We start from the raw sequence: 20,989 nt of genomic DNA, 5'->3' as shown, positions 1-20,989 counted from the left end.
GTACATTTCAAAACAGGACATTACAATCAGCAGCATTTAATGGTGATATTTAAGTACAGTAAGTAAAAGTAAAATAAGTTTAATGTTTTTAAGAAAAAGTAAAAATGTAAAATAAAATGAAAATTACCCCCCACCCAAAAAAAAAGGATTATTTTAAAAGTTGCACGATGCCAAAACAAAGACTCTAGATGCAAAATTTAAATGGTAAGAAATCTCAGTAGTGGCAAATGCCAAAAGGTTTAAATGGCAAATTATTCAATATTGCTTCAACAAAATAATTTTTATCAATAAAAATACTATCGAGAAGTGCAAACCAAAAATCAAACCAACCCTAAATTTAGCATCCTCTACAGACATAGACACAGCTTTAAATCTGTCCACAATGTGGTACCCTGAAAAACCTGAGAAATATCACGAATCCATATTTAAAGACGGAAAAAGATCCTTCTCAGTTTCACAGTCTGCAGGTCTTCCCTATGTCTTATGGTATGTTCAAAGGAATCAGAAATGGAAGGAAAGAATCTATATCTTATATTTTAAAAAGAACACAGTTGTGACAAACTCATTCATTAGCAAATTAGGCAGCCCTGAGAAAGCAACAATTTCATACTACTTCTGCTTAGGAAAGTGAGTTTGACTGCAAAAGATCTTCTGCCAACAAGGAGACCTGTTTAAGATTTAACAACTGATCTGGCCCAGTTATTAAATATGTATTCTGTAAATACTTCGAAAATGTCAATATCCATCTGCTCTGTACATACTATTAAAATTGATACTCTTAACCAGGAGATGAGTAAGACTGACAGAAAAATACTTCTAAAGTAAACATGTTCAGGAGAGAATACCATAAACTATATTCAGTAATTTCCAGGTAGTGGTGCTTAAAGGCTTGTGGTGATAAAATGTGGCCTCTGTAAACATCGAACATCAAAAAGCAGCTCTGTTTACTCTGATGGCACCATCAATTATGATCAAAAAGAAAAAAAAATTATTTTTCTTAACAAGGTAAACACAAGTGAACCAAAAAAAGTCCCATTCCGGAATCTCCCACAATATTCAGGGGAGCGGTTCGACGTATGATGCAGGGCGCGCAGGGAGGAAAGGGTACTTGACTATCTTGAATCCTCCGAGGTAGCGCTGAGAAGAGCTACCTTTATACAAGCATCATTAACAAAGGCAAGGGCTGGCAAAAGAAAATTGTAAAAGGTTGTATTCTTTGTTCAAGGCTGAAATTATATCAGCTTATGGTCACAAGAGTTAATAAGGAAGCATACATGGGTTGTTAACTAAAACCAAAATCAGCACTTCATCAAGAACTGACGAAATAGGTAATAATTTCCCAAGGTTAGAGTGCATGTCAAACAATGCTAATAAAATGGACATTCAGTGGTGAAAAGTTAGGACTCACTAACACAAATTAAAAATCCCATGAAGACATAAACTAGGCATTCTTTCTTGCTGGGGTCTCTCCTGAAGCTCCGTGTGCGACACTGAACAGAGACACTTGACTAACAGAAAACAAGGCAGAATAATGGCAAATACACCCGTTGATTCCAGCTGAGTAATGAAGGGACCAGCTATTAACTTTTTCTCAAATTTAAAGCACATCTTATCCTCCAGTGTAAATAGATGAATGTAAAAATCTCCCCCAAAACTAAAGAAGGCTGCCAGGACCAATAGGTGAAACAGACACATAAAAAATAAATCACAATGCTGAAATAATATACAGCTCCTCAGAATGGCATGAACGGTCCTTCCAGAATCTGTCCCAAAGAATCGCTCCAGTCTAATTTTTCCATTCTCTCTGTGGTCCCCCCATGAGCTATTTAGATGCTAGTTCTGTCTTTGCTCACTGCTGCTCCCCATCTCAAGAGAATGCCCTACCCTGTGCCACCCAAACTCTAAGTTAGGACCTAAGTTAGGACCTGCCTCTAGTCCACCCTTTCTACTACATTTCCCTAAACTAGGATGATTTCCCTTCCACTTTGGTTTCCCCTGAAGCTAATCAGCTATCTCAAAAATTAAAAGGAACTTCATCCTACCCTGAACTTACAAATAAGTTAAACATTAAATACTACCTCCGGCATTCATTACTCATTTAATTTTTCAATTGTTTGTTTTGAATCCTAAGAGATAAGCAACTTGAGGGTAGAAACTATGTATGTAAATAACCTATTCACATAAAATTAGCATTCATTTTGTGGTAAGTGGTTTGAATATACTTAACATCTATGGGCTATTGGTCAATTTGTTCAGCCAGCTTGAAGGCCAGGAGTCGGATGGAAAATCACAATGATTTAGAACCAACTGAAGAAGGCCACAAGTGACACCCAGTGTCTCCACCAGAATAGGCACAACTCAAAATAAGTTCGTTCAAGTCTCTACAGGCAGAACTATTGCAGGACTAAAGGGCTCGGTTATCCTGAGAACCAAGAAACAAACAAGTGAAGGCAACAAATCAGTGCCCTGAATATACACAGGGCACTGTGTGGATCACCCCAAAATGTAGCCAAACCCCAGCAGACAGACCATGTAGATAATCCATTCAAGACAAAATGGATCATTGGACACTTTAGGGTATTTGTTTTTATATGTCCTGTAGAGACCAAAAAACTGGCATGACATTTTTTTTCAGATTCTTATTTTTGTCATCGTAAAGCTTTGGTGCCTAAAGTGCTATCGTAAATGACATCAGAAACCACCCTATGGAACACAAGTTCCAGATATGTTTGGTGTTCCAAAAATATGACCAAAAGCTAAGGCCTTGACATCAAACAACACTCGCAAGAATCAAAATCTTACCATCATCTTTTCAAAAAGTTCTAAGACTTCGTTCTCTGACAGCGGCTTCGGAAGGTGTTCCGCCATCCCTGCAGAGCACTCGTTGCTTGCAAACGCAGTCTTCAGGTTGGAGAGTGGAGGTCTCTCTTTCTTGCTCCCTGGAATTTTTATGCTGGCAAATTTGTCCAGCTACAGAGAAAGATAAAATGACACATAGTATTTCCTTCCCAACATTTATCTAATCCCCAAAACGAAGAATCAATCGATCGTTATCACTTTGATTTCACCGGGAGATATTCAGCATTGGACTCTTTTTAAGATACCTTCTAATCTTAAAATTATAGGATTGAGACTATAATGACAGGTGACCTTTGATTTTACAAATCAGCAATGTAAGCAGTTTTACAAAGGTAACTTAGCTAATTTAGCTGTTGGCAATCATACTATTACTGTGTCCTGGTCCCCAGCCCCCTTGTCCAGAGCCCTTTCCATCATGCAAACCACCGTGGAGGAGGGGGGTGATTTAGGAATTTTAAGAACTGAATTCTACTAATACCTCCATAGCCCGTGGGCCTGATGAACACATTTTTCTCAAGCTGCTGCTCTGTATTTGAACTTCCTGAGTAACTACAGAGTAGGGTGGCTAGAGCATTGGGAAATAAAGCTGGAATTTGTTGCAGTGGCATCTCTTCTACAATGAGATCATCAAATAGTTTGCTGATATTTGAAAATGTAGAGATGTTAGTTTACAAAGTTAATTGCTTGTTCACTGAAATTTTCTTGAATTTCACAAGTTCTATTTCTCCCAGAAAAACAAGACTTACATAAATGGGAACAAATAAAAACAAGCAAGTCTTCAACTACGCTTGGAAAGCACAATGATTTAGTGAACTGCTCAGCATAACTCTGCACATGAATACTGTTTTTGCGATGATATGTACAGTACATAGACCTGTGCTATTCATTCTGGGAACCACTAACCCTATGTGGTTATTTAAACATAGATTAAATTGAAAACTCAGTTCCTTAACTGCACTGGCCACATAATAAGTGCTCAAGAGCCACATGTGGCTAGCAGCCCCCATACTGGTCAAAGCACGTAGAGAACATTTCTATCATCGCAGAAAGTACTATGGCAAATACAATACCTAAATTCTCAATTTAAAAGAACCAGTCACATTACTGATTATTCACTTCACCCACAAAACAGGATGTCTTCAAATAATGAGATGCAGAGACAATCATACTTATCTTTCAAAATCTTTTTAAATTCACTATGAAGATAATGCTGAAGATGCTCAAAATCACTAATCATCAGAGAAATGCAAATAAAAACCACAATGAAATATCACCTCATACTAGTTAGAATGTCTATCATCAACAAGACAAATAATAACAAGTGTTGGAGAGGCTGTGGAGAAAAAGGAACCCTCATACACTGTTGGTGGGAATGCAGACTGGTGCAGCCGTTATGGAAGGGAGTGTGGAGGTTCCTCAAAGAATTAAGAATAGTATTACCATATGACCCAACAATCCCTCTCCTGGGTATCTACCCCAAAAATCTGAAAACATTTATCCATAAATGTACCGTGTTTCCCCAAAAATAAAACTTAATCGGAAAATAAGCCCTGACATAATTTTTCAGGAGGACATCCGCAGAACATAAGCCCGAATGTGTCTTTTGGAGCAAAACTTAATATAAGACCCAGTCTCATTTTCAGGAAACACAGTATGTGCTCCAATGTTCATTGCAGCTTTATTTACGGTGGCCAAGCCATGGAAACAACCAGTGTCCTTCGACAGATGAATGGATAAAGAAGATGTGGTATATATGGAATACGATTTTGCCATAAGATGAAATAATGCCATTTGCAAAAACATGGATGGATCTTGAGATTATAATGCTAAGCGAAATAAGTCACACAGAAAGTCGAGAATCATAGGATTCCACTGATAAGTGGGATATGAAACTGAAAAACAACAAAGGAGCAAGACAAACAAATAAAGAAACAAAATCTCATAGACAGACGATAGTTTAGTGGTTACCAGAGTGTAAGGGGGTAGGGGGGTGGTAGATGAGGGTAAAAGGGATCAAATAAATATATGGTGATGGAAGGAGAACTGACCCGGGATGGTGAGCACAAAATGTGATATATAGACGATGTATTACAGAATTGTACACCTGAAACCTATGCAACTTTACTACATAGGCTTCAGGTATACAATTCTGCAGTATATCATCTACATATCACATTGTGTGCTCACCACCCCGGGTCAGTTCTCCTTGCACTTAATGAACTACTATTGACAGGAGCAGGGGTAGCAGCATGACAAATTAGAATTCCAAGGAGCCCCAGTCATGAAACGAGTCTGCGCCCACCTACCAAATCCTTCCCTGAAGCCTTCACCCATTGCGTGGGGTAACATTCCAAGGGGTAGGAAGGGCAGGAAAGCTGAGCAAGATGTTCCCTGAGGCATGAGAGCTCTCTCCCAATGCGAAGCAGCTGCCCTCTGAAATCAGTGGCCTGGGCAAAGACCTGAGAAGAATCCCAGCAATGCCTTCTGGGCCTTTAGAGAGTACATGGCAGGTGCCATCTGAAGGCTGGGAGCAGGACACCAGGTCAGAGAGAGATTTTCTGAAGAAACAAGGAACCAGAAGTGAACTGGAAACAAAAAGAGAACTCTACTATAACCCTAAAAATGGGTATCAGGACTTTAAAACAGAAAGAGATACCCCACAGTTTTGAAAGCTAGTAGTTCAGTTGTGAAGTCAAAAAATCAGATTGCCAGAATCTCATTAGTGCTCACATCCCGAGCCCTCAAAACAGCTGAGGTCACGGCTGAGCTGAATAAAACTAAAGCATAAAGGAAACCCAAACACAGCTGAACTAGATCACACTGACTCAACCGCCCCCTTCCCCCCATTCTTGCAGCCTGAAAGAAGGGCATGCCTTTTTTGGAAGCAAACAACTTAATTTCTACTATATATATATATTTTTTAATGTCTACCATACAGTCAAATATTGTGAGACACACAAAGCAAGAAAATGTGGCCCCCTAGTCAAAAGAAGCAGACCTAGAGATGGCCCAGAGGGTGGAATTACTAGACAATTTAAAATTAGATCTATAAAAATGACAAAGGATATAATAAAAAGAGTGGACATCATACATGAGAGATGGGTAATTTTAGACACAAGGTCACGGAAATTTTTTTTAAATGTCTATTAGAATGAAAAATGTATCACAAGTGAAGGATTCACTAGGTGGGCTTAACAGAACCTAAGCATTGCTAAGGAAAGAATTGGAGAACCGAAACACAAATCAAGAAAATTGTCAAAATCAAAACGGGGGTGGAAAAGGAAAAAGGAAAAATAACAAAAAGAAAAAACACAGTACCCAAGACCTGTGACCTAATACAAAATGTTGTCGTACAAGTGTAATTGGGGTACAGAAGCAAAACACTGAATATGGTACAGAAGACATATATCAGGAGGTAAGTTTCCTAATTGATTGAAAAAAAAAAAAATCAATTCACAGATCCAAGAAATTCAGCAAACCCTAGGAAAAATAATTTAAAAAATAAAAACAAAATAAAAACACAACTATGCATCTCCTAGTCATACTGCTGAAAATTAAAAATAAAAGTCAAGCCACGAAAGTGCAGCTAGAGGAATGGAGAAAAATGATACAAATGATAACTAATTTCTCACCAGAAACAATGGCAGCCAAAGACAATGGAATGGCATCTATTAAGAACTGAAAGAAAAATACTGGCATCCTGGGATTCTATGTCCAATGAAAATACCTTTCATAAATAGCAGCAAAATAAAGATTTTCAGACAGACAAAAGCTGGGAGAATCTGTCTCCAACAGACCTGGACTACACAAAAAGTGTCAAAAGAAGTTTATCAGGCCAAAGAGAAATGATACCAAATGGAATCCCAGATTTACAAAAAGAAATGAAGAACAATGGAGAGGTTACACTGTTCGATGTTGCTCATACAAAGATAAATGAGCTATTTAGGACGGAAATAACTAACAACCAAGTGAACAAGATAAGCACATAAACAAGTAATTATATAGCTATACAGGAAATGTAGCAAAAGGTATGTACAATGCATTACAGTAGCTAGGAGGGGCATCTAACTCACCAATATAAACACTTTCTACTTTGGAATAACCCAGCAACATAAAATTGTCTCTGCATGAATATATGTCTTAGAAGTTACTGTCCCTATGTACATTAGTTCCCCAAATCTCCATACGTGTTTTTAAAAACTGGGAGACACCAAAAATATTTTTTTAAGAAATGAGACTGGAGGCTCTGTTTTCTGAAATACTTTCATCGTCATCACTTCTACCGTGTTTCCCCGAAAATAAGATCTAGCCGGACAATCAGCTCTAATGTGTCTTTTGGAGCAAAAATTAATACGAGACCCAGTCTTATTTTAATATAAGAATGGGTCTTATATAATATAGTATAATATAATATAGTATAATACCAGGTCTATAATATAATATAATACAATACAATACAATACAATATAATATAACATAATATAATACCGGGTCTTGTATTAATTTTTGCTCCCAAAAATGCATTAGAGCTGATTGTCTGGCTAGGTCTTATTTTCGGGGAAACACGTTATATAAGTTATAGCAATCCCTCAGTGTAGGAACTATGCTGACTCCTCTTCACACACCATCGAAGTGTAATTTGATTAATATGCTAAACTTATGACATGAAATTAAGCAAAACATCATTAATACAACATCAATATTATAAATGTAAACATGTCAATGAATGGGACTAGCAATTCACAAGCTAATTTATGAATGCATAATCTAATGGTTCCATCATGGTAGAAGTTCAGAATTTTTAGTTTTCACCTAAAGTTTCACACAAACTTTTTAAAATAAAAATCTCTAGCTATAGAAATAACAATGGCTAATATTTATTGGACCCCTTCTATATGTTACACACTGGGCTAAGAGTTTGAAACGCAGCACAGGTTGAACGCATTTGTGTAATCCTTACAATGAGGAAACCGCATGTCTAAATAATAATAGACAAGCTCCAAAACACCTTTATACATAAAAAATTCATAGTATTTAGCTTGTAAAATAGCATAAAAGAAAAACATAACACCAATCCATTATGTTTTTAGTACAACATTTATATCCATAGACAATATCAGAATTTATACAATAATAATAAAATAGAATTAGCACCCCTCCCGAATATGCTTAGCACCTAAACTCTGGGGAAGGCTGGATTTTATCCAAGTGAAAAAATAAATTTGCACATTATCACAAGCATAGCTAGCTAAAAGCCAGACAGGAAAAAAATCAGCATATGCCTCTTCTAGCTTCTAAATCTTCAAAGGTCCAAATAGCAATATGAGATACAAAAGATCAGTATTTCCCAGTATACACTGCTTGTATCTATTTTCCCTGCTTGGATGAGACGAAGGACAAAATAAAGAAGGAGCCATAGAAGAAAAATAAATACCATCCTTCCTCCTATACTAAAAGAATAAATTGAATTTGTTGAATACCTCAGGCTTAAAGTAAAGTGTTCCCAGGTCCGTGATGCTCCATTGAGCACTGTAAGTAGATTCCACAGAATCAGGACACTATTACAAAGTTAGGTACAAAGTGAATTTTACTATCAAATCATTTTAAATGCTCTAGTGAAATTTCATTTTTTAAAAGGGATGCTGCTATGATTCTACTCAAACGAAAACAAATCACTAATTTATCTTTTATGAAATTACACATACAATTTGCTTAAAGCAAGACACAAAGGAATATAAAAGCAAACTTTTAAAAGCAAATTTTTTAAATACTTTTATACATAAAAACACCATAGAAATCCCCATCATACTGACTGCAAATGGTGGTCATTTTGTATTTGCCAGTGTGGCTGGGAGTATGTGTCTTTTACAATTTGTGCACTTGCATACCTGCTTTTAGTTTTATATGAAACTCTCGTCTTAAACATGAGCTAGAAATACAACCCAAGTAGATGAAACACACAATTTGCCTTTATTGGAGGACTGGTTAAACACACAGAAGACTGAAGGAATTCTATCACAATGCTATTTGGAGGTGGTACACCATTCTTAATTAATATGGCTACAGCTGTGTCTGGGGTGTACTGAGTTTTATAAATTAATATCACTTATCTTCAGGGGAAGCTAAACGAGCACCCTACTGAGTATTATCTCACATTGATAATCAGTAATGACAGTTTAAATAAAATTAATTAAACCAAAAAACAGGCTCTAAAAAACTCTGGATTTTTAGCTACGATATTATACTGTAACAGTGAAGATACAATTTTCACTCTTACAATGTTTTAAATACTAACAGAGAACTATTTTTTTAATTTAAAACAAGAGGAAGATATTGTAACTATTAGTCATCTTACAACTTGAAATGTCTGAAAAAGTGTATAGATCACCAACACACTTCCTTAGAACACAGAAGGGAGTAGATATTTGCATGCAATCCAGGAGAATTATTAAGCAACTATAAGTTCACTGTAATTACAGAATCAATTCTATGTGAATGTAAACCTGAAATCCAGAATATATATATATATATATATATATATATATATATATATATATATATATCACTTAGTTATCTATCAATTTTCATGTCCTCTCATACTGTATTTCCATGTAATCTTGTACTATACCATTACCATCCTAAGCCACTTGCCAATTTTTGACCCAAGAAACTGTGTAATGTTAAGTATTTATTATTGTTTTAAGCCATTAAGTCTGGGGATTATTTGTTACATAGTAATAGAGGACTAATACACAGCTCCTTGTAGAATACTTTTAAATGCCTAAAATATACATAATTACAAGGAAAACTAAATAAAATAGGGTTGTGAAAATATTAAATTGTAACAGTAATATATATATTCATCTTCATGAATGCATTATATAGCAAGAGGTAATACAAAGTCTGACTTCAACATAGTGTTGAGTATAAATCATTTTTTGAAGTATCTTCAATAATGCTAATGTTCTGAAAACATCTGTGATTTCTGTGGTGGTAAAGTCACAGGCCAAACTCTACTGTGGGAAAGGAGGTGCCTATATTCATGTTAAAAAATACTAAATTTCACTTAAAGTGTTAATGAAAATAGATTTAATCTTTTTCCCATTCAAGTTCAAGGACACCATGAATTCTACCACAAACCCCTTGGTGGTCCAGGAACCCCGGTTAAGAACCCCTGGTATGTAGATATGGAATAGCAACAGAAACAGCGGTAGAAAAGAAGAAAGTAAGTCAAGTTCTAATGCCTTCAATGAATCAGTGGGAGGGATGAGAAAAACGTACACTTAAGACCAACAAGGAGAAATGCACAGAAATGCTTAAAAAGAGCTGGAAGCCTTTGAAGGCAGAAGAGACCAGGAAAGTAAAGCCTTCAAAGAACAGCTAGGTTTCTGTTAGAGCAAAAGGGAAAACAAACATTCAAAATGACAGGCTTTGAGATACAGAGGGCAAAGTGGGAGGGTTTGGGAGGTGTGCAGGAGTTGGGAGGCAATGGCAGATAAGAAAAAGTGGGCCTGCACAGACAAGGACAGAAGCATCTACGTGTGTGTTGATGACAGGGATTGATTATGACTTTCCGTGTCGACTCAGGTCAGCAGAAAAGTGAACTAAATTGCAATAACTAATGAACATTAATAAGGAAACAAATCAGGCCACGTGGACTGTACCTTAATTCATCTTCTCTTTGGCCCTACTCCCACGACCCTAGTTCCGGCCACTTGGACGACAGCTACAGCCTCCTAAACGGCCTCCGTGTCTTCACTGCGCTGCTAGCCCTACCTCTCCTGAGCTGTTGCCTACACTGACGTCCTGCTGACCTTCCTGAAACGCACATCCAGTCACGCCCTCACTCCTGTGCTTAAACTCCTTCCCCTTCCTATCCCCATGGCTCAGAGGGTAACATTCAAATATCTCACCACAGCTCAACGGTGCATCTTAATCAGAACATCCCTTCCTCTCCAGACCCCCTCCCTGACCCGGGCCATCCACATGGAAGGAGTAACCCACAGTTCCCCAAATGTGCTCGTGCTGTGCTGTTCCTCGTGCCGAGCGCCTACCAGATCCACAGCTCGTGTCCTGTCCACTTGATCTGGTGAATTTCAACTCACTCTTTAGCTCTCGGCTTGAGCTACAGCCCACGTAGGCGTCTTCCTGACTCCTCGACCCTGGGTGAGGGGGCTGCAGACCTGGTGCTTGCGTGCCTGCAGGACAGCACGGATGCTGTTCCGAAACTGCCTCACCTCATAGATGTCTACACAACAAGGGTCTGTGTCCCCGAGAACAGGAATTGTTAGTTTACTCACTAGACTACGCCGAGAACTTACTGGTCCTGAGCACGTAGCATGCGTCCTATTAATATCTGTTAAGTAAATTAATGAATCGCTTCCTTTCTCCCATGACTGGGACGTAAACCACTGCTTCTTGCTAGGCCTTCTCAACAGGATCAGGAAGAAAGCCAGGCATCACGTCTCTTAAACATTTAATAAAACCCAGACTGTTCCTACCACTGATCATTCAAAGAGCAGTCCTCCACACTGAAAACAAGCATGAATTTCTGTAGTATAGTAAGTACTATGGAGTAATACCGTACTACCGTAAGGAAAATACTACTATACTACTACTGAAGGAAGGAGCATAAAACCATTTTAGAAAAATTTAATAGTCAAAAATCTTCCAAGTTCTATCTACCCACATCACTTAAATACATATATTCAAATACATAATACATATATTCAAATATTATAATACTCTATACTTAAAATGAATGAAATAAAGTTAGCTCTGTAAATGAATGTTAACACTTTCTAAAAGACAGATGCATAGTACTCATTCATGAAAATTATCTGAAGACATCAACAATTGCTTTCTACTTGCAAACCTGATGCTTCACTAGGAAGCCCTTCAGTAGATATCCAGGAAGGAAAATTATTTCAGAGTAAAAGCTTACTACCACTCCTGCCAGCCTGGATTCCGACTTGTCCTTCGAAACGCAGCTGAAGTTCACCTTCTCTATGAAGCCTTTTCCAAGGTCAAAGTTCGCCTTACGGCTTCCACTGACCCGCATACTGCTCTCCAGCCCCATCACATCACCCTCAAGTATGTACTGATGGTGGACAACTTTCCCACTGCCCCCGAGGGAACAGATGGCGTATTCATCCTCACATTCCTGTAACAGTTCTAGGTCCTCAATGAATGTTTAATGAATGAATGGATAACAGGGTGAATAAACAAGTCTGCACACCCTTCTCCATCCCAGGGTATTCACTCTGAGAGCTCTTGATTTCACTCCCAAGTTTCTACTGATTTAAGGAGGGGCTCTCTAAACGGTTTCATAAATATTTAAAAATCCTAAGATAGTACTTAAGTGTTACTACTGAAAACCTAAGTACAGGAAGCACTAATTAACTCATGTTAATGGGCTCAGAAAGGCCCACCTGACTTAGTAAATAGTTTAAATTTTGTAGAACTTATTTTGACGTATTTCACCACATATATTCAGTGGGCTCAGTCCATCTTGGTATTTCTACTTTACACAGAAGAGTATATTTTGAATACATTATTTTAAAGAGAAATTGTGGGAAACATACATTTTTTGCTTTATCACTGTTTTTAACTTACCAAGGAAAATATAGTTAAGTTCATGAAAATACATAATGAACTTAAATTATAGTATAAAAGCTTTATATCCTACCAGGGCAAGAAGAAAATTATTTTAAATAATTATTTTAAGTTGAGCTCTTTTTTCAAGTCAATGGTGTATGTTCTATTAACTGACTTGCAAGTCAGGCACATATTCCGATAACAAATCATTTTATTTTCTTTAATAGGTATGATGTCTAATTCAGCATATATCCCACAAGACACACCACATCCAGGCAGGTACAGGAATAGTCTGCAGATAGACAAACCCTGTCCCGTTAGGCACATTCATCGGGAGAACTCATCTTTGAGTGAACCAGTCACAGAAACACCCAGGAATGTGCTGGAGTTTTCTGGCAGCAGTTAGTTACTGAAGGAGTGAGGAGGCCCACAGAGGCAGTGACAGCTTCTGAAAGCACTCACCAGAACCCATGCCCAGACCAGGTGGCATCCCAGTGGCCACAGGGCCCCACTGCCCATGGGGAATTTGAGGGGAACCAGGAAAGCCTGTGCTTTTGCCTGGGAGCAGACTGCAGTTTCTGGATCTGGGAAGTGGTTTCCACAGTTTTTCTAGGTCGTAATTTTAAAAACCTCTTGTCTTCCACATGTTGCCATCTCAGTCACACATATCACTCACTCACTATGCCTTTGGGATAAACCTTTCTCAGTTTTGTTTACTAGAAATAGTCAAAATAGCTTATTTCTTATCACAGAAAACTTCTTGGACACAATATGTCTTTACAATTATAAGTTTTCTCAGGATTAAGACCAATGGCTATGATACATTGTTTTCCTTGTCGGTTTAAAGGTCAGAAGTCTCATATAGAGAGAGCTTTAAATGAAAAACAGAAAGCAATGAGATATACCTCTAGACTTTACACTGGCACTCTTTGTGGAGAAAGGGACAGCACTTAAGTGGCAGGATAACTCCCTTATTACAGATGGTGTCCTCCGGAGCCAGCCTGCCAGAGTTTTCCTGGCTGCCCCGTGTGACTTTGAACAAGTTACTTACCTTCTCTTGCTTCAGTTTCTCCATCTTTAGAAGGGGGAATAATAATAATGCGTACTAAGAGACATGCTCTAAAAATGAAATGTGTTTATAACGTTGGCATTTGAAACACTACTTAGCACACAGCTGGTAATTACATGGTCCTAACTATCACTTCACACACCTTTTCCCAATGAGCAGCCATGTTTCTATCTTTTCTACGTAAATTCTCCAGCAACTTATCTCACATCTGCCTATTCCCTGGAAGGTTCCTGCATGTGGACTGACAGAGGTATATGAAATTAGAGAAGCAGGGTCCTACCACAGAGGCCTTATATGCCCTGTTAAAGAGCTCAGGGTTGCTCTATAGATGACACGTTCAACCAAGCAGTTTCAAAGAGGGTAAAACATGGTCAGAGCTGCAATTCAGACAGGTTACTCTGGTTGCTGCGCAGGAAGCTGGCTTTTTAGGGAGCAACCGGGAGTTGTGAGAGTCCTGACAAGAGATAATAAGGGGACTAGTGCTGTCATAGAAGGGTCTGAGAGAAGGAAATAAATTCAAGAAATAATCAGAAACATTAGAAGAGTGAAGCAAACATCTAGGACAATATAGGAATAGAAACAAGTTTAAGAGGAAAGTGAAGGGTTTAAATCGGGGCATGTAGAGTTTCAAGTACAGATGAAAGTATTTAATGAGCAGGCCAGTGCATTAATTGTCTCAAATTGAGGAAAAGATCATAGACGGAGACAAAGACCAAGCATTATATGTGCAGAAGAGAGCAGTGGCTTCAAGAAAGAAACCCGAGAAACAACAAGTTTAAAACAGGTGAAGGAAAAACACACACAACAGAGACAGAAAAGAAAAGGGCAGAGGGATATGAAACCAATAAAGTCTGGAATCACAGAAGCCAAGAAATCTTAGTTGTTCAAAGGGCACAGAGAAAACTGGATCAAGTAAAGCAGAGAAATCCAAAGACTAAAAACTAATGGATAGTACTGGGGACAAGAAGGGTCATTTCATAATGATAAAGGATTTGTAGCAATCCTAAATGTATATACACTTCATTGGAGAGTTTCAAAAACCATGACGCAAAAGCTGATAGAACTGAAAGAAAAACTAAAAATCCTAAATTATATTTGGAGACTTCAACGCTTCTCTAGATAATTGTTAGAACAAGCAGACAGAAATTCAGGAATACAGAAGATGTGAACAACACTATCACCCAACTTGACCTATTTACTATTTATACACCAATTTTAACAAAAACAGAATGCACATGGAACATTCACCAACATACACCACATCTGAAACAGAAAGCAAGACTCAAAATTGAAAAGGATTGAAATCACATAAACCCTAATGTCTGGCTACAAGGGAAATAAATTATCAATCAAAGAAATCAATACAGATCCCACATTAAAAGGATAAGAAAATAATACAAACAATTCATAATTCAACATCGTGGATGATATAAAAAAATTCCCTGAAAGAAAAACTACCAAGGCTCAGTCAAGAAGAAAGAGGTCACCTGAATAATCCTACAAGTATATCTAGTAATTGACATTTCAAAAAAAATAAGAATGGCAAGCCCAGGAAAAGATGTTCAATGTCACTAATCATTGGGGAAACAATCTGTCTATTTCTTATAAAGTTAAACATACACTTCCCACTCCCCCTCCAAAATTAACATATGTCCAAAAAAAACTGTACTCAAATGTTCTTAACAGCTTTACTCATAATAGCCAAAAACAGAAAACAACCCAAATTGTAGAACATATAAACCAATTATGGTATTACCAAACACCAAAATACTACTCAGTAATGAAAAGAACCAATTTCTGATACACCCAAGCACTAGATTCGTCTCAAAAGCATTATACTAAGTCAAAGAAGCCGGACACAAAGGCCACAAACTATGTGATTCCATTTATATGAAAGTCTAGAAACCGAACTGGAGCTCAGAAAGCTGATCAAGAGCCAGGAGGCAGGAGCAGAACCGGCTGCAAACAGCACAGAGAAAACCTTCTGGGGCGATGGAAATGTTTCACATCACGATGGTAGTGTATGCACGATTATAGACACTTGTCAAAACTCTTAACACTGGGGCATTATACTGTACATAAGTCATCTCTCAATAAAAAAGAATGCGATACCTATCATAGCACTAATATTGTGACTGCATGGTCTACCAGACATTTTGGCATGTACCATTTAATTTATCCCTTAGAAGTCCCTATGAACACGGATACCAAAGCTCAGAAGCTAAATGACTTATGCAGTCACAGAGCTAGTAAGTGGCAGAGCTGGCACTCTCCCCAGCTCTCCTACATTCAACGACAGGTCATAAAGTAAAGAGCAGATGCTAATACGGAGGCCTCAGAACTTCCTGTAGCCGGTGTACAGACCAACGTCTATTTCTCGCTATTCTTTTGGCCCATTTGTGTGTCATGAATCAATGCACTGGAATGGATTACTTTTTTTTTTTTTTTAATGGAATGGAGAGGAGTGAGGAGTAGACAGGCATGAGGGGGGAAAGACCCGAGTTCATGATGCTTAGAATCATTAAATATTGTTTCTTAAAACTTGTTTCAACTGAGGGAATCATATGTATGGCTGTGCTGAGCTACAAAGTAAAATGTATTTCTTACTGTGGGCTCTAGTCAAAAAAGTTTGCAAACCACTGCTGCAGGCTGAACGGGATTACAACAGTGACAGTGGCAGCAGTGGGATAAAGGACGGGACGGAGACCAGTGGGAGCACGGTCCTTCAGCAAGACGGCTGTGAGGGACAAAGGAGAGAGAAAGCAAGTCCAGCACAGCTCCTAGACTGCAAACACACTCAGTGGACACTGTGATGGAGAATTCAGCTTTGTGGCATCCACATTCGATCTCTTCCAGCTCAGCTTTTCAAACTTGTCTCCCCTCACTGTCCTCCCCCGACCTTTTTGTCTCTACTAGGAAAGCTTTCTTTTCAACCCAGGTAGAAACAATGGAGACTCACAGTTGACCCAATGATTTTTTTCAGTGAGTCGTAAACTCAATGATTTTTTTCACCTTTGTAAGACCCTAGCACCTTGGACTACACTCTATACCGAGCGAATGCTCCGATAGCTGTAGAATGAAAACTATACTGTACTCCTGAAACTAATATAAAATAATATTGAATGTAACTAAAAAAATAATTAAAAATTTAAAAATAAATAAATAAAAAATAGAGTATATGAACTCGCCTAGAGACCTCAATGCTATAGCGATACTTCATTCTTTTCACCAAACAATGTTCTATGAAATTAAATTCTGATAGTAACTCAAGAAATAACCTTAAAAGTACTTTTGCAGACCTTCAACAAAGGAACTTAAAGAAACGGGTCTTTAATATTAATGTTTCCCAGGATGCTTCTGTTTAACGTTTCTAAAATCCTCTCATTCAAACATATGGCTACAGCAGGCATCATTCTTAGACGCCTTCCCTCAAGTTCTGCCCAAAAATGACTACCCACGTTAAGAAGTTCTAAATTAAAAGCACACATGTCATGTGTATGCTGAGGGGGTGGCAGGCTTTAATTAGAAAACATACTGCTAACACACAAAGCATCAGTAGCAAGTGCTTCCCTGAGCTCTGACTCGCCAGAAACAGCTTAAAGAGCCCGCAGCTTACCTAGCTCTCCTGTCCTGCTCACAGCTCTGCGTCCATCGACAATACACATGCCCGGGGAGCCTCAACTACAAATGTGTCACTCCACCCCGCTCTCCATACATCAGGACAGATTTTTTTAAAGGGGTTAACAAGGGACAGGACTAACGGGACAGCAACAGTTCAACATAGTAGGACTTCAGTGAAACTCACCAAAACCCTATGAGGAAGGCAGAGACGGTACAATTAGTCCTTCTTTACAAATAAGTGAACATCCAAATAATTGATTTGCCAAGGTCACACAGCTAAGAAGGGGGGAAATTCCGTCTTTCAGCAAGAGTCTTCTGATCCCAAATGCAACGCTCTTCCCAAACTGCATCAATAAGTAAGGAAAAACTTACTTGGTGTCTCCTGTTTAAGACAGCCATGCTTCTTCTCTAAGAGACACAACAAGGGGTCCCACTCCCACCGTGATATCCCTGGACTCAAGCCCTGGCTAGAGCACAGGGCTGGGAAAGAACAGGGAGAGCCGGCGAGGCAGCCGTTCAGACAACGAATCGATGGGAAGAGGGTCAACGAGCAATCCCAGAGCCGTGGCCACGTGTGCACCTGAGATGAAGGCAGGGGCAAGGCAACAGTCAGCGATCCAGGCAGGTGGCCGGAGAGGCTGATGGCAGGTCCCTGTCAAAGCTTTTCCACCCTATACAAGGCAAGACCCCACCCCTGGGAGGCCTGACCAAGGACCAAGCCAGGCGCAGACCTCACAATGCCACACAGGTATCAAAACAGTCACTCCTTCTCTCATTCCTTCAACAAAAATTTATGAAAATGCTAACATGTGCCGGACACCATGCCTGGAAATACCAATGATATACATTGTCTCTGCCTTTCAACAGTTTAAACTAATGAGAAAGACAGATAATACATGATGTCAAGTTGCACAGGGCATGATAGTAACAACCCAGAAGTGCTGACCTAACCATGCCCAGGCACAGGAGAGGCAAGGAGTGGAGGCAGGATGGGGAAAGACCAGGAAAGTCTTCACTGAGAAGGACCCCATTTATTAATGTCAAATCAGAGCAAGATGGTTCTAGAGTCATCTGTTGAAGCCACTCCATAACCTGACTCTATTTCTAGAACCTAGGGTAGAGATTGTGGGTTGACAATATGCAAGGACAGTCACATAACAAAAGTATAACCAAGGAAAGGGCACGGTTTGAATGAAAATGGGAAAAAATATAGACTGCCCATAAAATATGCACAGACCTCAAAAATATCGCACAGAATAATATCCATCAATAGAAAGTAAATACTTATACATGCTACAACATGGATGGACCTGGAAAACCACGCTAGGTGAAAGAATTCACTCACAAAAGACCATCTTGTATGACTCCATTTATATGAAGCGTCCAGAAGAGGAAAATCTATAGATAGAGAGTAGATTGGACATTGCCTAGGTCTGGGGGAAGGGGGGATAATTGGGGAGTGACTGCTTAAGGGAATCAGATTTCTTTTTTTTTGGGGGGGGGGGTATGAAATGGTTCTAAAACTGATTGTGGTGATAGTTCCACAACTCTGAAAATACACAAAACACCACCAAAATGTACACTTTAAATGGGTGAACTATATGCTATGTGAATTGCAGCTCAATAAGGCTGTTACAAATATACCACTATATCGTCTCATAAAAGGTCAAACATAAAAATTGCAAATGGTTTCATTACCGGCCTTAAGAAGCTATGTGAAAGCTACGTCAGCACAGCCAGTGTAGGGGTGTCACGCTACAAGGAACATTCAAGCCACAGCAGCACACCTGCCAGCTGTGCACACCTGAGTGAGCTACCACTTATCCTGCACGCCCCAGGGCACCCACTCCATGCACCAATCAGTGTACTCACTTGCTGGTAACAGGACGACATCTACCACCCAGGGTGAGAAATTACATACGAGGTCCGACAATTATGTTCGTGAACTTGCCACCATACGGTTACATTAGCAGCGACATACAACTGGCTCAGTAACGTTTTGTAATCTTGGTATATCAGTGCCTCACAGCTGAGTTTTTGTCATCGTGTGGGGGTGTCTTGCTGAGTGGCGTTCATTACTGTTGTTGTGTGTTTTTGTGTGCCATCGCGAGAATGTCAGAGCTTGAATTAGAACAACGAACAAACATTCAATTTCTTGTTAAACTTAGCAATAGTGGAAGTGAAAACAGGGACCTGTTAGTCCAAGTTTATGGGGCTAATGCCATGAAGAAAACAGCAGTGTACAAATGGATGAAACATTTTCCTGAGAGAAGAGAATGCGTCACTGATGAAGTGAGGTCAGGGCAGCCAGTAACAAGCAGAACTAATGAAAACATTGCAAAAATTCATCAAATTGTGCATCAAAATCGTCAGCTGACTGTGAGAACCTTAGCAGACCAAGTAAATATTGAAAGAGAAACAGGAAAATCTTAACTGAAAATCTTGGCATGAGAAAGGTGTGTGCAAAAGTGGTCCCCAAGGAGCTCTTGCATCACGACAATGCAGCAGCTCACACAACACTGTCTGTGACGGAGTTTTTAGCCAGTAAACAAATAACTGTATTGTAACACCTTCCCTAGTCACCTAATCTGGCCCCCAATGACTTCTTTCTTTACCTGAAGATAATAGAAATATTGAAAGAAAGGCACTTCAATGACATTCAGGATATCCAGGGGTAATACGATGACAGCTCTGACAGCCATTCCAGAAAAAGAGTTCCAAAATTGCTTTGAAAGGTGGACTAGGCACTGGCATCGGTGCATAGCTTCCCAAGGGGAGGACTTCGAAGGTGACTGTAGTGATATTCAGCCATGAGGCATGTAGCACTTTTTCTAGGATGGGTTCGCCAGCTAAATTATCACACCGCATATGTAATCTGCATAAGCACTCCATATTGCCTCCGTTTTCTAAATACTATCATGTGAAAAATAAATGTTACCCAGAAAAGTTCAAATACCCTATTCTTAGATACTATCCGGAGGAATAAAACATAACTTTCTAATCCAAGTCTTTATATCTGCACACCAAGAGCTACGTCTCATTCCCCTTTGCACGTCCCCCTGACCCGAGTGCCCATGGTGGAGCTGTGGCTATCGGGGTGCAAACATTTTCTGAGGGCTTACTATGCTCTCGCTCTGTTTCATGTGTGATATAAGGTGAATTTGAAATGAAAACTTGGTCGCAGAGTGCCATGCGTTGCACCATGCTTTGTTCTCTACATCATGCATACATATTTTTGGTGTTACTGTTTATTTGGGTCTTGTTCTTGTTATTATTCCTTTACCATTAACCAAGAGTTACATCGAAAATTATATTTATTAGAATAATGTACTTGAGTACACAAGAATCTGTAAGGATGTTATGAAGTGTTGATTACTTATAAGAAAACCTATTATTTTCAATATGCAGAAAATATACTAAGGCATGTTGGTTCTGTTGTTTTTAAGCAATATTTTAAAAAATACACATGATAATTTAGTCTGGTCTATTTTAATTAGCAACTACGTGTTTCTGAGAAGCTGATGTGTCTTTAGCTATTTTTTTTAACCTCATTTTGAAGTGGGCAATTCATCCCCAAAAAAGGAGCTGACTTGAATGATTCAAAACTGACTAACAATTTGTAATCTAAAAAAATTTTAAGCTAATATATCTCCTTGTCCCTTTTACTATTTAAAAGCAACAATTCAATCTGTTTTAACAGTTCTGCCTCTTATTTTAGCACTATAAAAACAATACATTTCCAAAACATGCAGTTTTTAGCAATTTCAAAGGTGTTAGCACAGCATGCTATCAACATCACAGTTAGTTAAAATTCACAACAAAAGAAACATTGAGAATAACCTT

At 38.7% G+C, this 20,989-nt stretch overlaps 1 protein-coding gene across 2 annotated transcripts in view; it reads right to left on the bottom strand.

Moving 5' to 3' along the window:
* The window catches only part of DIAPH3 (diaphanous related formin 3), a 437,995-nt gene that overhangs the window by 390,599 nt on the left and 26,407 nt on the right, over positions 1-20,989 (bottom strand). For both annotated transcript variants that reach the window (XM_088792987.1, XM_088792988.1), the window contains one exon: positions 2,803-2,970. In XM_088792987.1, coding sequence (XP_088649113.1) covers positions 2,803-2,970 — 168 coding nt within the window. The remainder of the gene's footprint in view (positions 1-2,802; positions 2,971-20,989) is intronic.

Source organism: Rhinolophus sinicus, chromosome 16 (assembly GCF_057876585.1).
Source record: "Rhinolophus sinicus isolate RSI-liver-muscle chromosome 16, RSI-T2T, whole genome shotgun sequence".
In the NCBI taxonomy this organism is placed as follows: domain Eukaryota; kingdom Metazoa; phylum Chordata; class Mammalia; order Chiroptera; family Rhinolophidae; genus Rhinolophus; species Rhinolophus sinicus.
Note: the sequence above shows the minus strand (reverse complement) of the source record. Positions and strands in the feature narration are given on the sequence as shown.